The 13,453-nt window shown below is 37.9% G+C and overlaps 1 protein-coding gene across 1 annotated transcript in view; it reads right to left on the reverse strand.

Moving 5' to 3' along the window:
• CFAP46 (cilia and flagella associated protein 46) overlaps positions 1-13,157 on the reverse strand; it is a 72,914-nt gene extending 59,757 nt beyond the window's left edge. The window contains exons 1-10 of the mRNA XM_042019654.1: positions 12,798-13,157; positions 12,329-12,453; positions 11,218-11,349; positions 8,006-8,070; positions 7,342-7,506; positions 5,905-6,028; positions 4,452-4,546; positions 3,562-3,669; positions 2,450-2,549; positions 680-778 (exon numbers count right to left, since the gene is read on the reverse strand). Coding sequence (XP_041875588.1) covers positions 680-778; positions 2,450-2,549; positions 3,562-3,669; positions 4,452-4,546; positions 5,905-6,028; positions 7,342-7,506; positions 8,006-8,070; positions 11,218-11,349; positions 12,329-12,453; positions 12,798-12,846 — 1,062 coding nt within the window. The 5' untranslated portion in view covers positions 12,847-13,157. The remainder of the gene's footprint in view (positions 1-679; positions 779-2,449; positions 2,550-3,561; positions 3,670-4,451; positions 4,547-5,904; positions 6,029-7,341; positions 7,507-8,005; positions 8,071-11,217; positions 11,350-12,328; positions 12,454-12,797) is intronic.
• Positions 13,158-13,453: the final 296 nt, after the last annotated feature.

A 13,453-nucleotide genomic window follows, 5' to 3' on the forward strand; every position in this document is an offset into this window, starting at 1 on the left:
TAAGTTTTCACACTACCAATTTCCATTACACATATTCCTACTTCCCACCATAGCAACTTTAGGTGACTCTAATAGCTGGCCTAAATTGCTCATTGTAGGCACCTCTCCAATCCCTTTGATAGTGTTGATATTTAGGCTTCTAACTTCAATGGTCTGAATTATAACTGAGCCAACTGACCAACTGACAAAAAGTCAAGAAAATCCTCCCTAGTGTGACAATTTATCAGCAACAATCTGGATTTCTCTGACATAAGAATTTGTATGAGATTGACCATAATATGCAATCACAGCTGAGATGGACTCAATGATCCGTAGTGGTCCTTTCCAACTCAAGATATTCCATGAAAACACCTCCCATAAAGGCAAAATGTGAAAACATGAGAGTGTTGCCCTTTCATGCCTCAATGCTACTATCTTTGCTCTTGGAAAGTAATATATTATGAACCTTTATGGTCAGACAGAAGACTTAAGGGACGAACACACAACTGTGTGTTTATTTTTCTTTAAACTTTAAAACTTTATTTTTCTCCATTTCCTTCTTGGAAGTCCAATTTAAAAGAATAGAATGGTTTAAAGAATTCCTGAGCAGTGTAACTTAATTAAGACACATAGTCAAATGCAATTTTCCACATTTAACAAATTAAAACTTTTCCTTTTCTCTCAAAGTTAAAGAACATACCTCAACAACTCCTTTGGTATAATTCACAATTTCAGTGCTGTTTTTCTTCATTTCATATTCACATTCCAGACATTCTATCTCAATAAGTTTCCCTTGCTCCTATGAAGTATTAATACACAAAATGCTAATTTCAATAATTAAAAAGAAATATGATAAAGATTAAAGCCATGCAATTACAGTAACACAGCACTGCACTTCCCTACTAAGAATCCTACTATACTAGCTAATTAACTGAAATTACACAAAGGGAATAGAATTTGTTATTTGAACTGCAGACACTTTTTACTAACTGGAGGCTGCAAAATAAGTTCTTCATTGCCAGACTTTGCAGTAGTAAAACCAGTGTACACCTGATTCCTCCTATACCATAATTTGATTTCAGTTCTAATAGAATCGTAGAACCACAGAATGGTTTGGGTTGGAAGGGACCTTAAACCCCATCCAGTTCCAACATCCTGCCATGGGTAGGGACACCTTCCACTATCCCAATATGCCCCAAACCCCGTCCAACCTGGCCTTGAACACTTCCAGGGATGGAGCAGCCACAGCTTTTCTGGGCAACCTGTGCCAGGGCCTCACCACTCTCACAAGGAAGAACATTTTCACAGTATCTGATTTAAATCTGCCCTCTTCCATTTACTCATTAATATTATTTAAAAGGCCCATGCTTGGAATAAACAAGTGCTAGTCAAGACAGAAAGGATTCAGCTCGATGGGCAGTGAAACTTTTAAGTGAAAAATGAAGTTAGACTTTTAACAGCTTAGGAACGAGCTGACTATTAAATCATATAAATGATCTGTATTGATCATAGAAACATCTAAGATATGCTCTATTTGGGTTAAATTGGTGTAGTGAGGAAATTCAGACAGCCTCTACATTCCTAATTCATTATGAGCTATTATCAAATCACTCAGCATGACCTTTAGTAATTTAACATCCCCATGACTGGAAAAGAGAAGAGATTGTGCAAAACTGAATGACAAATACACACAGAGATGGAATTCATGTTATGGTAGACAAATTTATCAGTACTTGGCAAAAGCCAAGGAATTGAAACTTTGACATAGATTACTGTCACTCTACTATGAAGAAATCATGTCAAATGATGCTGGGCAATCTGAAGATGGTCACTTAAATAACACATTAACTCCAATGGACAAGGTTGAAATTGAAGTAAAGTTTCTCTGTTGCTGCCACACAGCAGGTATTTACTACTACTGTCTACACAAATACTCAGATTAAATCCTTGTGAATCCTTGATCTAGGGGATTTAAACACATCTTCCAGTGGAATGCTATGGATTTGTATATGATTTTAGACTTTCAGGAAATGTTCAGAATGATGGGCCTGAATCAGACACGTGGAATAAAAAAAATTCCGAGAGGATAAGTTCAATTTTATAAGTAATGCAAAGCAGGATCATTATAATAGAAATTTGAATTTAACTTCCAATCAAACTCTTGCACAGGTCACATTTCAAAAACAGAAGCAAAAATTTACAGTTAATATTTATTTGCCAAAACAAACTGCACTGCTAATCACCCTGGTCTATCCACACCCTACCTTCTGACCTTGCATGTACTTCTCTAGTTTAGGAATAGATCAAGTATCCAAATAATTATTTATATCAATTAATATATAAACAATACACAGATGGACAGAATACCATAGAACCATTTGTACTATTTTTTAAATATAAACACAAAAGGGGTGTGGGAGTGTGAGAGCGTGTGTAAAAGAACCCCCAAACCCACATAATTAAAACTTACAGTAATCCGAGCACTCTTCAAATCAAGTATACAATGAGCCGCGAGTTCAGTGCAGTTTACTTTCAGAGAAAAATGAGCTAATTCCAGAATCAAAGGAATCCTTCAAAAATACAAAAACATCACTCAGAGAATTTGATATTGCTCTTTCATGGAATTAAAAAAATACTATTTGAAAGTAACAATGTACAACAAGTGCAATGTATCTGAAAACCTTGAAGTCATATGAATATTACAGGTATTATTATGATAATGCTAAGTATTACACTAGTAATGTTCACAGTTAACAAGGAAAAAGGAAAGAATTCAAAGTTGGCTACATGAAAAATACGGAAGTTAATCTGTTTGTGGAAAATAATTAGCATACTCCTATGCAGTCTGCACAAACAGCTCCTGAAGAAGACAGAAAATACAGAATGAAATGCATGAAGCACAGACATGGTGAAGTAAGAAACTTCAGATTGCAGAAGGACTGCAGAAAATTTTGGAAATACAATTCAGTGAACTGGCACACAAAGCAGTTAAATGCATCAGTCTGCTACCTAGGAACTAAGAACACAGACACACACATGGAGACTGTTCTAACTGGGTGTCTGTAAATAACCAGATGAGCATAGTCTACTGTCTGGAACAGGAGAAGTAGTAGTACACCTGAATATTGTCAAAGAGGGTTTACCTTAATGAGTAAAAATGTAGTATTACTTCCATATGTAACAGCTGTGATATAATTACTGAAATAGCGATCAGTTTAGTCTTTCGAACTCATGCTGAAGAGTTGGAAAGGGCCCCAGGAAGAGTTAAAAATTTACTACAGTCTGAAAAGCACATGTCAATTTTAAGACCTTTTAAAAACCTCATTTTATCAATAAGAAATTATTATGGAAAGATTTAATCGTGTTATACAAACAGCTGTATGGAAGAAGATATTTAATCTTGGGTTCTGTAACAAAACCTAATAGGATTTTGTCTTTTTTTAAGATGACCTATGTGTTAACACAACACAAACAAGTATGAATTCAATCTCTGCAAGGTCATCAGCAATTTTGACAGACTTCAATGGAAGCAGGATCGGCTTCATCATCAACTTCCATGGAGCTATGACAAATACAACTCACTTCATATTGAGAACAGATGCTGGAGGTACATCATATTGTTTCAAAAGCACATATAAAGAATTCAGATTTGCGGTGGCATCACTTGGAAATATATTTGTGTCCCACTGCCTGCAACATATGAGGAATTGGGTCATAACTTTTCATGAGAAATAATATTGCATTAAAAATTTGAAATAACTCTCCTAACTTCAGGATGGATGGCTCTTATTCCAAGGTATCAGTGGGATACCTGGATTTTGAAAAAAACAAGAAAAAAAAACAATAAAACCTGATTCAGTGTGCTAATTAATTTCTCAGACAGTAAATTTTATTCCAGAACAAGACAAAACAAAAAAATTATGTGCAAGACTCCTTTCCCATAATGTCAGTATAAATTAATCCACTAAGAAAAGAATCTGTATTTTTAAAATGCAGAAATCTTGAGACACTGAAAAAAAATTACATGAGGCTTTGCTGTGAAGTCTAAATTTCAAAATTTTCTTATGCCTTTAAAATTTGAAGAGTTTAAAAAGCATTACGCTCCATGGTTTGTACATTGTATTTTAGGTGATTTCCCCACTTCATCTTTACTTTCTTGTACACAGCTTGGGGATGGAACTGGAGTCCCTTTGATATTAAAATGTCTTTCAGACTCTTAAATTCTTTCTCCTGACACTATCTGTACAACACACTAATCCCTACATTCCCAAAGAGCTAGCTCACTTTTTAGATGAGGCTGTTCTCTAGACAGACCTGACAGTTACTACCCAAACTGTCGTTATAATTTTCCTTTTGAGGAATTAATCTCTGCAGTAGATTTTTCTACAAGCATGTGGGATCCCAGAACCTGATTGTACCTCTATAATATGCAGCATCAAATTACAAGTGGAAGGATACATTTTCATACTTACAACTTTAACATCTGCATTTTATAAATAACTGAAAGATGGATGGAATTTTGTATTTCCTTCTCTGCCTGGGAAATATCCATTAGTTGGTGATACACCTATAAAATAACAATTTAATTATTATTTGATTAAATAAGCAAAGGACAAACACTCAATAAAATAAAATAAAGCAGGTGTGTTGACTGTTCTTATGGACTTCAAGGGCAAGGTGGCTACTATGATAATCTATGTTGTTCTGCATAGATAATACAAACATCACCTAGTAGAGCTATACTGACCTTCCAATAGTCAGGATCAGAACTATTAGCAGAAATATAAATGTGAACTACCTTCTGAATTAGAATTCTAATTAATGCATTTTTAACACCTTTTGATAGAACTCATTCTGAAATCATCTCATCCAACTGTAAGAAACAAGCCAAATCCGTACCTGTAGATTATAGGCAGGAAAAGAAGTACTATGAAGACATTAAAATAAACTGCAGTTACTTCAATTTAAGTGCAGACTTACACGTTAATAGTGTGCAAATCATTTCTTCTTACTCTCACACTGACTGCCCACAGCTATCAATACTGATTACTTAAGCTGTACTGGAACACTAAGTTTTGCAGGACTTCAGTATGCTGCTACTAAGGCACTCAATAGTTTGGATCATACTTCTGTAGCCCAAGCACAATTTTAGAACTACTTCGTTCTTCTCTTTAAGGATGTTGTCAAACAGCTCTGCTCAACAATTCTTCTAAAACATACAAAAGGAATTTCAAGCTTGCCCCAGTGTGATTACTTCATTGTTATCACACCTCTGGAACGCTGTGTATTAGTTCTCTTAATTCAAATAGAGAATCTTGAAATATAAACAATACACTTTTGAAATGTACTGATTGGGGGGTGGACAGGAAAAGACAACAGACAGTGTAGTAGAATGAAAGAAAATACGCCTGCACGCAGCTTTTGAGTTTTATTTGCCTCTTTCTGCTTTTGCCACCTTTGTCTTCACCCTCTTATTTCTCGAGTTAAGGGCATGCAAGAAATGTGATCTATTGTCATATCCTCCAATTTCCAGAATTATTTATAGGGTTCAAGCTGGATCACTTAAGTATTTATCAGCATGAGAAAAGTCAAGAGATACTAAATATGCCCTCTGTGGCATGTCAGGTTAAATTGCTCTCGCTACACCTACTCTTTCAATAGTAATTAACCCGAAACAGAATTGTTAGGGTTAGCCACAGTTATTCCCATTATATTATGATTCATTAAAAGACCATGGAGCAGTAGGGAGCTTATAATATCAAAAATATACAATTTGTGAAAATCTCTGCATATCTACAGAATTGTTTGGTAACTCACAAAATTTAAATGAAGAAAACAGCTTATATAACATTTGTAACTACAATCTTATGAACTGTAGACAAAGCTCCTGTCTTAATGGGAGGTTAAAATATTTTTCAGCATTACCATTAAAGAAAATATTTGAGAGTATTTATCTGGAACATTTTCCTTAATAAAGATTGCAGCAGTAGATGAAAACTCTTTTGCTTCTTCCAGTTCTGAAGCATCAAGGAAGCACTCAAGTAAATTTCTGCAGATCAAAAGAATGTTGGTATGAAATATTTATTAACACATCCCGAAATAATTCTTATTTATTTTTTTTAATACTCTTTGTATTCAAGGTACCATTTCTAAATCCAGTACAAGTGATTAGTGCTCTAATGCATTGACTCAACACAAAAGAGATCCTCTAACTTCTACATCTTTGTTTTTTCCAGATATATGCAGCTGCTAACACATATTTAGTGCAGATTGCAACAAGAATCTTGGGAAATTTGCAGGTTTTTTGTGAAAACTTTTCTCAACAAGATACCCATAGTTAAAAAGATCAATTATTTAAAAGTGTATGAAAAAAACATTTCTGTGAGATGTATCCTAAGGTTCTCCCTTAGCTACCAGAAAGGCTAGTATTTCAAAGCCATTTAGCAAAAGAAAACTGTTCATATTGGAAACTGCAATATATCTACTGGATTTTATATACTTTATCTGATTTAACTGAAAAAGAGCCTGTGATTCCATGACATAAATTAACAACAACAACGATAATCATAATAAAAAATATTTTAAAAATAAATACAACTTTAGGGAAAAAATGCATTAGTTTTATAACACAAACACACTGTGAGTATGTGTTTGTTCTCATCAACTCCTCAGCAAGAGTATGTTTGGTACCAAGAAACTGCACGCATGGTATTCCAGATAGTCCTTAGCATACCCCTCGGAATGTTTTGTTACTTCCCTCCAGTTTCAGCTTATAAAGAAAATGCTACATAGCAATAAACAACAGTCACAGAGTAAAGAAACAGAAAAGTTCACAAAGAGAAACGTAAAAACTATGGTAGAAATGCAAGAGGAACTGGAATCAGTCTGTCGAATAGCGGATCAAAACATCTCTGAGAAAAGGTTGTGGGACCTTGAAAAATTACATGGACACTCCACCTTTTGCACATAAAACTATTTCCCTCAGTACAGCTACCTCAAGGTTTATGCTCCAGCTTTGCTCAGGAAATGTGAGAATGATAATACATTGGTATTTATACATCATTTATTTCCAATGACTATCAATGACTCAAACACTACATCCAAAGTGACTGTGAAACCTCAGATCTGATCTAGGTCACAGCTGTCTCTGCCACTAAAACTTCAGGCTTAAAGTAAATATTGAAATGAAGCACCTTTTATGTGCAGTACATTTATGTCTCTTTAAAAAGTTATGAATTAAGCTTCTCACAATAAATACGTCTGCAACATTACCAGTGAAAAATACCTTATTAAAGACTACCTCAGGTAACAGTCCCAAAAGGACTACAGAATGCCCATATGAAAAAATACAGTTAAACTTACATCATGAGTTCTGCTCGCCATTCCCTGTCTTGCTCTTCAATTTGGTTTAATGCTGTAACAATCTGTGAAAGGCTGGGAATAAGGCAATAGCGGAATCCAGGCTTAAGAAATGGCCTCACAAGTTGCCAATAAAGAACTGAGGCATTATATATCAAAAAAAAATACCTGAAAAATAAGAATCAAAAATTTAGTATTTCATGAACTTGAATAAACATAAAATTACAGCTTGAGCACTGTAAGACACATCTAGGAAGTTAAAAAGTGCAACTTTTGTTTTCATTGGAAGAAATCCTGACTAAGAACTGAGAATACAAGTACAGCACAAGAAGAATATGGTTACTCTTGCAACTATACCCAATAATTAACCACTTAAAAATAAGCTAACATGGTGCTCTGGTTCTATAAATTGTAACTGTAAAAGGGTAAGAAATGCTGAGATATTTGCCAGCTTTGAACAGGATTATTCATCCTGTCAATGTAAGACTTCAGTATTCTTACGTTGTTACAGCACTCACAGCAGTAACAGAAGTTACAAAATGGAAGGAAAGATCTAAAGAAAAACCCCAAACAACACAACTCCTAATGAAAATCGAGACACACAATTGAAAAGCCAGATCAGTAGCATTTCCTGGGATTCAGAGTTAATCCTATCAGTAGGGCTTACCTTCTGTCATGGGATGCAAAATCTATTGCCTTCATAAAAGAGAGCACAAACTTTTCAAACTCTTCCTAGAATAAAACAAAGAAAAGCTAGTACAATTTGAATATGGCTTTTATAAATCAGTACATTCTTTTCCTATTTTAGTATGTTCATATTTCATAAATTTTGTTTTCAGACCAATCTCAGCTAAAACATACTGCCATAGTAAGCTGTTGCTATAGAAACAGAATAACTAAAAACTGGTTGATAGCCTATTAATGTGTTTTTCTGGTTTCTAACTTTAAGATGGTATTTTCAGCTTCTTTCATTTCTACCAGATATTAATTATTGGGACTGAAATTTTCCACACCTACAAAGCTGCATACTTTTTAAGCTTCCAGCAAACGAAGTTCAGAAATATCCAAGAGCAAATCCAGGGGGAAAAAAGTTATAGTCATTTGTCCCATTAAAAATCTTGAGGAATAATTTTCTTCAAAAAAGTTCCAACAAGAATTTGTCAACTGAACGATGTGTCAGACATGCCTTTTTATCATTGAAGGAGCTGGGAGCCCGCTCTTTAGGGGAGGAACTAGACGACGGTGGACACCAAGTTGAAGAATATCAGCCAGCAGCATACCCTTTGCTGCAAAGGTTGCTGACCGTGTCCAGGGATGCCTTAGGACGAGTTTGGCCAGCAGGTTGAGGGATGGGATCCTTCCCTTCTACTCAGCGTTGGTGAGGCCACACCAGGAGCACTGTTCCCAGTTCCAGGCTCCTCAGTATGAGAGAGACATGGATGCTATGGAGAGTCCAACACAGGGCTGCAAAGTTCAAAACAGAACTGAAGTATCTCTCCTATGGGGAAATGTTGCAGTGGGGATACTGCAACACGCATATATCAAACCAGGAGTCCCGTGGAAAGGAAATATATATGGACAGACAGATTCTTGCTAGCTGTTTCAGAGATGTTTATTTCTCCAGCCGCATGGCCGGAGCTCTGCCGAGGAACTGTTCCAGTCACGGGACCAAGGGTCCTTCTGCCCGCGCAGGGAACACAAACCAACCAACGGGAACGAGGCTGAGCAGGGGCAGGGAAACCCCGTGTCTGTGCCCTCAGGGCCCCTCTCCCAGGGCTACACAGCGGGGGAGGGACCCCAACAGGGAAAGACAGAGAGCTGAGACTGTTGAGCCTGAAGAAGGCAACTCAGGGAAGGCCTCATCAGTATGTACAAACTCCTGAAGGGAGGGTGTAAAGAAGATGGGTAAGATAGTAAAAAGGGATTTTTGAAAGTGTAGGAGAAGGATGCAGCGCAAATACCGAAGCCGAGGTGGAGCTGGAGGTGCAGGAATGGGATGATACCAGAGGGGGTCTCTACAGTATGCTAGAAAAGAGAAACTAAAATCTCCAAGAGAATTGGGACTGACTTATTGAGTTCTGGAATGGTGTAAGAAGGGTACTGAACACCAAGTGGGAACTGCCCAGACACAGAGAAAACCAGAGATGAAATATGTACTGAAGTAAAGAAGTTGCACTTGGCCCTTAAGAACCCAAGCATCCTAAAATTAAGAACACAAGTATCTTAACCAATTAAGAAGGGTTCCTTAGGATGGAAACCAAAATAAGGACAAATTTATCTTTTCTAAGTGAATGATGATTACTTAGTCGCACAGCATGAGATGTTGTGCCACTCCTTTTTTCGTAAATTATCTAGGAACATTTATCTAGCGAAAAAGCTTTACAACTGATGTGAAGTCTATCTTAAAAGATCATTACAACACATGACACAAGGAACCAAGGCAGGACTGCACAATCTGAGACCATCCTTAACTTCTAAGAATTTAGCAAGAGTCAAGAAGAAAACAGAAAATTTTGATTGAGATTCACAAAACATCACAGAATAGTTTGTTAATTTAGAAACATATGGACATTACAAACATGCATGAAGTCTTAAAGTGACCATTGACCAGTTATTCTGCACGTGTGCTCATAGAAGAAAGAAAGTACAGAAAATGTAACAGAGAAAAGATTCTAGCTTGAAAGTTAGTTCAAACATTATTCAAAGAAACTACTAAAACCTCTGTCAGGCGTATTTGTTAACACAAGTAACACAAACTATGAGTTACAAAGATGGTAAAGGCCTAGTAGGGAAACCATATGAGGTCTGGCTGAGGTCCCTTGGTTTATTTTGCCTGGAGGAGTCTGAGGGGAGACCTCATCACATTCTGCAGCTTCCTCCTGAGGGAGAGTGGAGGGGCAGCACTGACCTCTGCTCTCCATAACCGGGAACAGGATCCGGGGGAACTGCTGGAGCTGTGTCAAGGCTTAGGCTGGACAGAAGGAAAAGGTTCTTTCCCCACAGGTTGGTTGGGCACTGGAACAGGCTCCCCAGGGCAGCATTCATGGCGCCAAGGCTGACAGAGCTCAAGGAGCATTTGGACAACTCTCTCAGGCACAGGGTGGGATTTTTGGGGTTGTCGTATGCAGGGCCAGGAGTTGGACTCTGATGATCTTTGCGTGTCCCCTCCAACTCAGAATACTCTATGATTCTAACATCTGTTAAGGCTATTTTTAGGGGCTAGATACCATTAACAGATGATCAAAGCTGACTGACCACAGTACAAGTGAAACACTGAAGACAGAAAACAGATCCCACTCCATTTTAAAATCGGCAAACTTTTCATATATAGGGAATTGTAACACCTAAAAGCAACACACAGAAGCAGAAGTATCCTGCTGAGCTGCTACCACCTCTCACTACAAAAAGCCAAATCCATGTACTACGTGGAAATGTTACTGATGAATGCTGGAAGTACACTGCCACAGAAATGAACTGTACAACCTCTCTGAGGGCCTTTTCAGTCCACCACTTCCCACAAGCCCATGAAATGCTTCCCCAATAAAACTGGCAATTATTTTAACAGTTACAGCTAATTTGGTCTGAAAGGACCATATTTAAGTAAAAAGTTAAAAGGGTGACTTAAAACAATCAACCACCTGAAAAATTTTGCAAGCATTCTTTTTTATTGTCTTCTCCAAAATATTTGAAATATTAGTCTGATTCAGATGGCAAGTTTTGTTTACTCACAAACTACTTGTTAATATATTTTCCTTTGATTTTTCCCACAGTCCTGATTATCCTTGTGTATTTTAAATGACTGAAAGCAACACATAAAAACCTAGGAATAAATACCCATAAAAACAGGCTTAATATAAAGCAGCCTTTGTAATTTCTCACCAAATTATCTGTAGAGTGTGGAGCATGCAACTGGCCTTGGCACAAATATGCTCTGCCAAGAAACTGGTTCACAGGAAATCTTCCTTTAAAATACATCTGCAGACAGTCACTGCTGATTTCCAGATATCCCAGCTAAAACCCAAAACAAGCATTTTAATATTTTTTTAAAATGCAACTAATAATTAGGAATTGTTAGCTTTTAAAAATGCATGCCTAATCAAGGGTAACATCTAACTCTGTAACAGTATGCAAGCAATATTCCGTAGAGATGCATACCAGTTGTGGTATAAGCCCATTACAATTTATTAAAGGCATAGTTTTGTCATTCCAAATGTATGTAAAAAGATAGCTTCTTTATTTAACAAAACTCCTCAGTCAGTCATAGAACTGCTTACAGTATCCAAAAAATGTTTCCTTTTTAAACACAATTGTTAACATAAAGACAAAATTCTTAACAGAATTTTGGGCTTTTTTTTAAGGAGGGATATTAGCTGGCAGGATTTGTCAGTGCTACATCTCAATTTTCAGACCGCAGACAGATTTTGATGGGATTGCAGCTTGGGGGGAAAAAATGTTTTACTACAAACTCTGTCTGCTAAAAACCCAGTCACTTATGTTCATAGATTGAAAATTAACAAGTACTTCAAAATTAAAAATCTCTACCACATTTTATAGAAGTCATTTCAATTAGCAACAACCTTTCATAATTAGAATGTACCAGGGTCATTATTATTTTTTATTAGGGTTCTTTTGCCTTCTTGAACATATTTTCTTCAGTCATAACCAAATTGCTTAATGTTAAGTTTTCCATAACAAGAAAAAACAGGCATAGCAAAGTTTTTTTTATATACTATGGTACACCTTGCTAATTTTGTTCTAATTACAAACTTCACAAACCACACCTTGCTGATGGACTGTAAAGAAATGATAATTTAAGGGCTGAGTTTTAATGGAAAATGCATGTTTAAACAATTGCTCTCCAAAACCAGAACAGTGTCATACTTTCCTCAGGTACTTCTGAGATTTTTAAAGTAGTAACTGTAACGGCTGTAAATACAGTGTATCTATACATGTTTTCATTCAATACAGCTAAAAGACCTAAATTACAAACCCGAAGTGCTTGTTCAGCACATAAAACATATAAGTCGGTGCTGATGTTATCTGACGAGTCAAGTGCAGATTGTCCTTGACTGGCTGATTTGATCAACTCGTAAGCATTCTTCAAAGCCTGAACATCTGAAATAAAAAAAAGGAATGAAGAATTTTTGCTTCCAGGTGTACTGACATGATTGTGTTCAAACGAGCCACGTGATATGCAGTCTCTCCTTTGCAGAAATAATTTAAGAATGTTTAAGGAAAACAATGTCACACACACGTTGTTCGTTGTTCGCAGTTAGGCATGATTCTAAGATGAAGAATTAACAACTCTCTTGCTATTTAAAATCACTAACGTTAGCACACTAGAAAGTGAACTTAGAAAACAGATTAGGATCAAGCTATTTCCCTGTTTGAAGTGGGATTTTAATTTCACTTCTTTTTGAAGATGGGCTCAAGGTCGCAGCCGCCGGCCGCCCGCTCACCTCCTCCGCTCTCTGCCGCGAGCAGCCGCTCCCTCACCGCCAGGTCCATCCCGCCGCTGGACGAGGCTTCCCCGCGAGGGGCATGGGGCAGCTCCAAGACGCGAGCGCGAGGCCTTTCCGGAGGTCCCGAACGCTTGCCCGAACAGCCGAGGGAACCGGCTGCCAGAGGTATCCGCCAGAGACCCGCAGGCGGCCCCTCGGCCGTTCGCGGTTTCCACAACACAGGCGCGTATCCCGGCAGCCTTCCCACAACACACACGGACCTACCTTCCCTCTCTCCCTCCCTCTCGCCCTCCCTCTCTCTCGCCCCCCGGCCTCCGGCCTCGCTCGAGGGGCCGAGCGAGCCGGGAGGCAGCCGCCCCCGCGGCCCCGTCGGGCGGGGAAGCCGTTAGGAACCCGCCGCGGCACCGGCGGCACCGAGAGCGGGCGGGCACGGGCTCAAGGGCTGACATAGGCAACGATTGATGGCTTCCTGCAGATGAAAGCAGTGCTGTCACCAGTAATTTTTGTCCCCGTCTTGAGAGCTTCTAAGGCGAAACCTTTTGAAATAAAGCATACACCACCAGTGGCTGAACCTTTGAATTAAAGCAGAACAAAATGCCCAAGAACATTTGGATCATATCTGCCAGTGCAGGAAGAAGTCATAGGTGAGGGTA

Source organism: Corvus kubaryi, unplaced genomic scaffold, assembly GCF_017639235.1.
Source record: "Corvus kubaryi isolate FWS band 111438036 unplaced genomic scaffold, C.kubaryi_AGA036_p1.0 138, whole genome shotgun sequence".
In the NCBI taxonomy this organism is placed as follows: domain Eukaryota; kingdom Metazoa; phylum Chordata; class Aves; order Passeriformes; family Corvidae; genus Corvus; species Corvus kubaryi.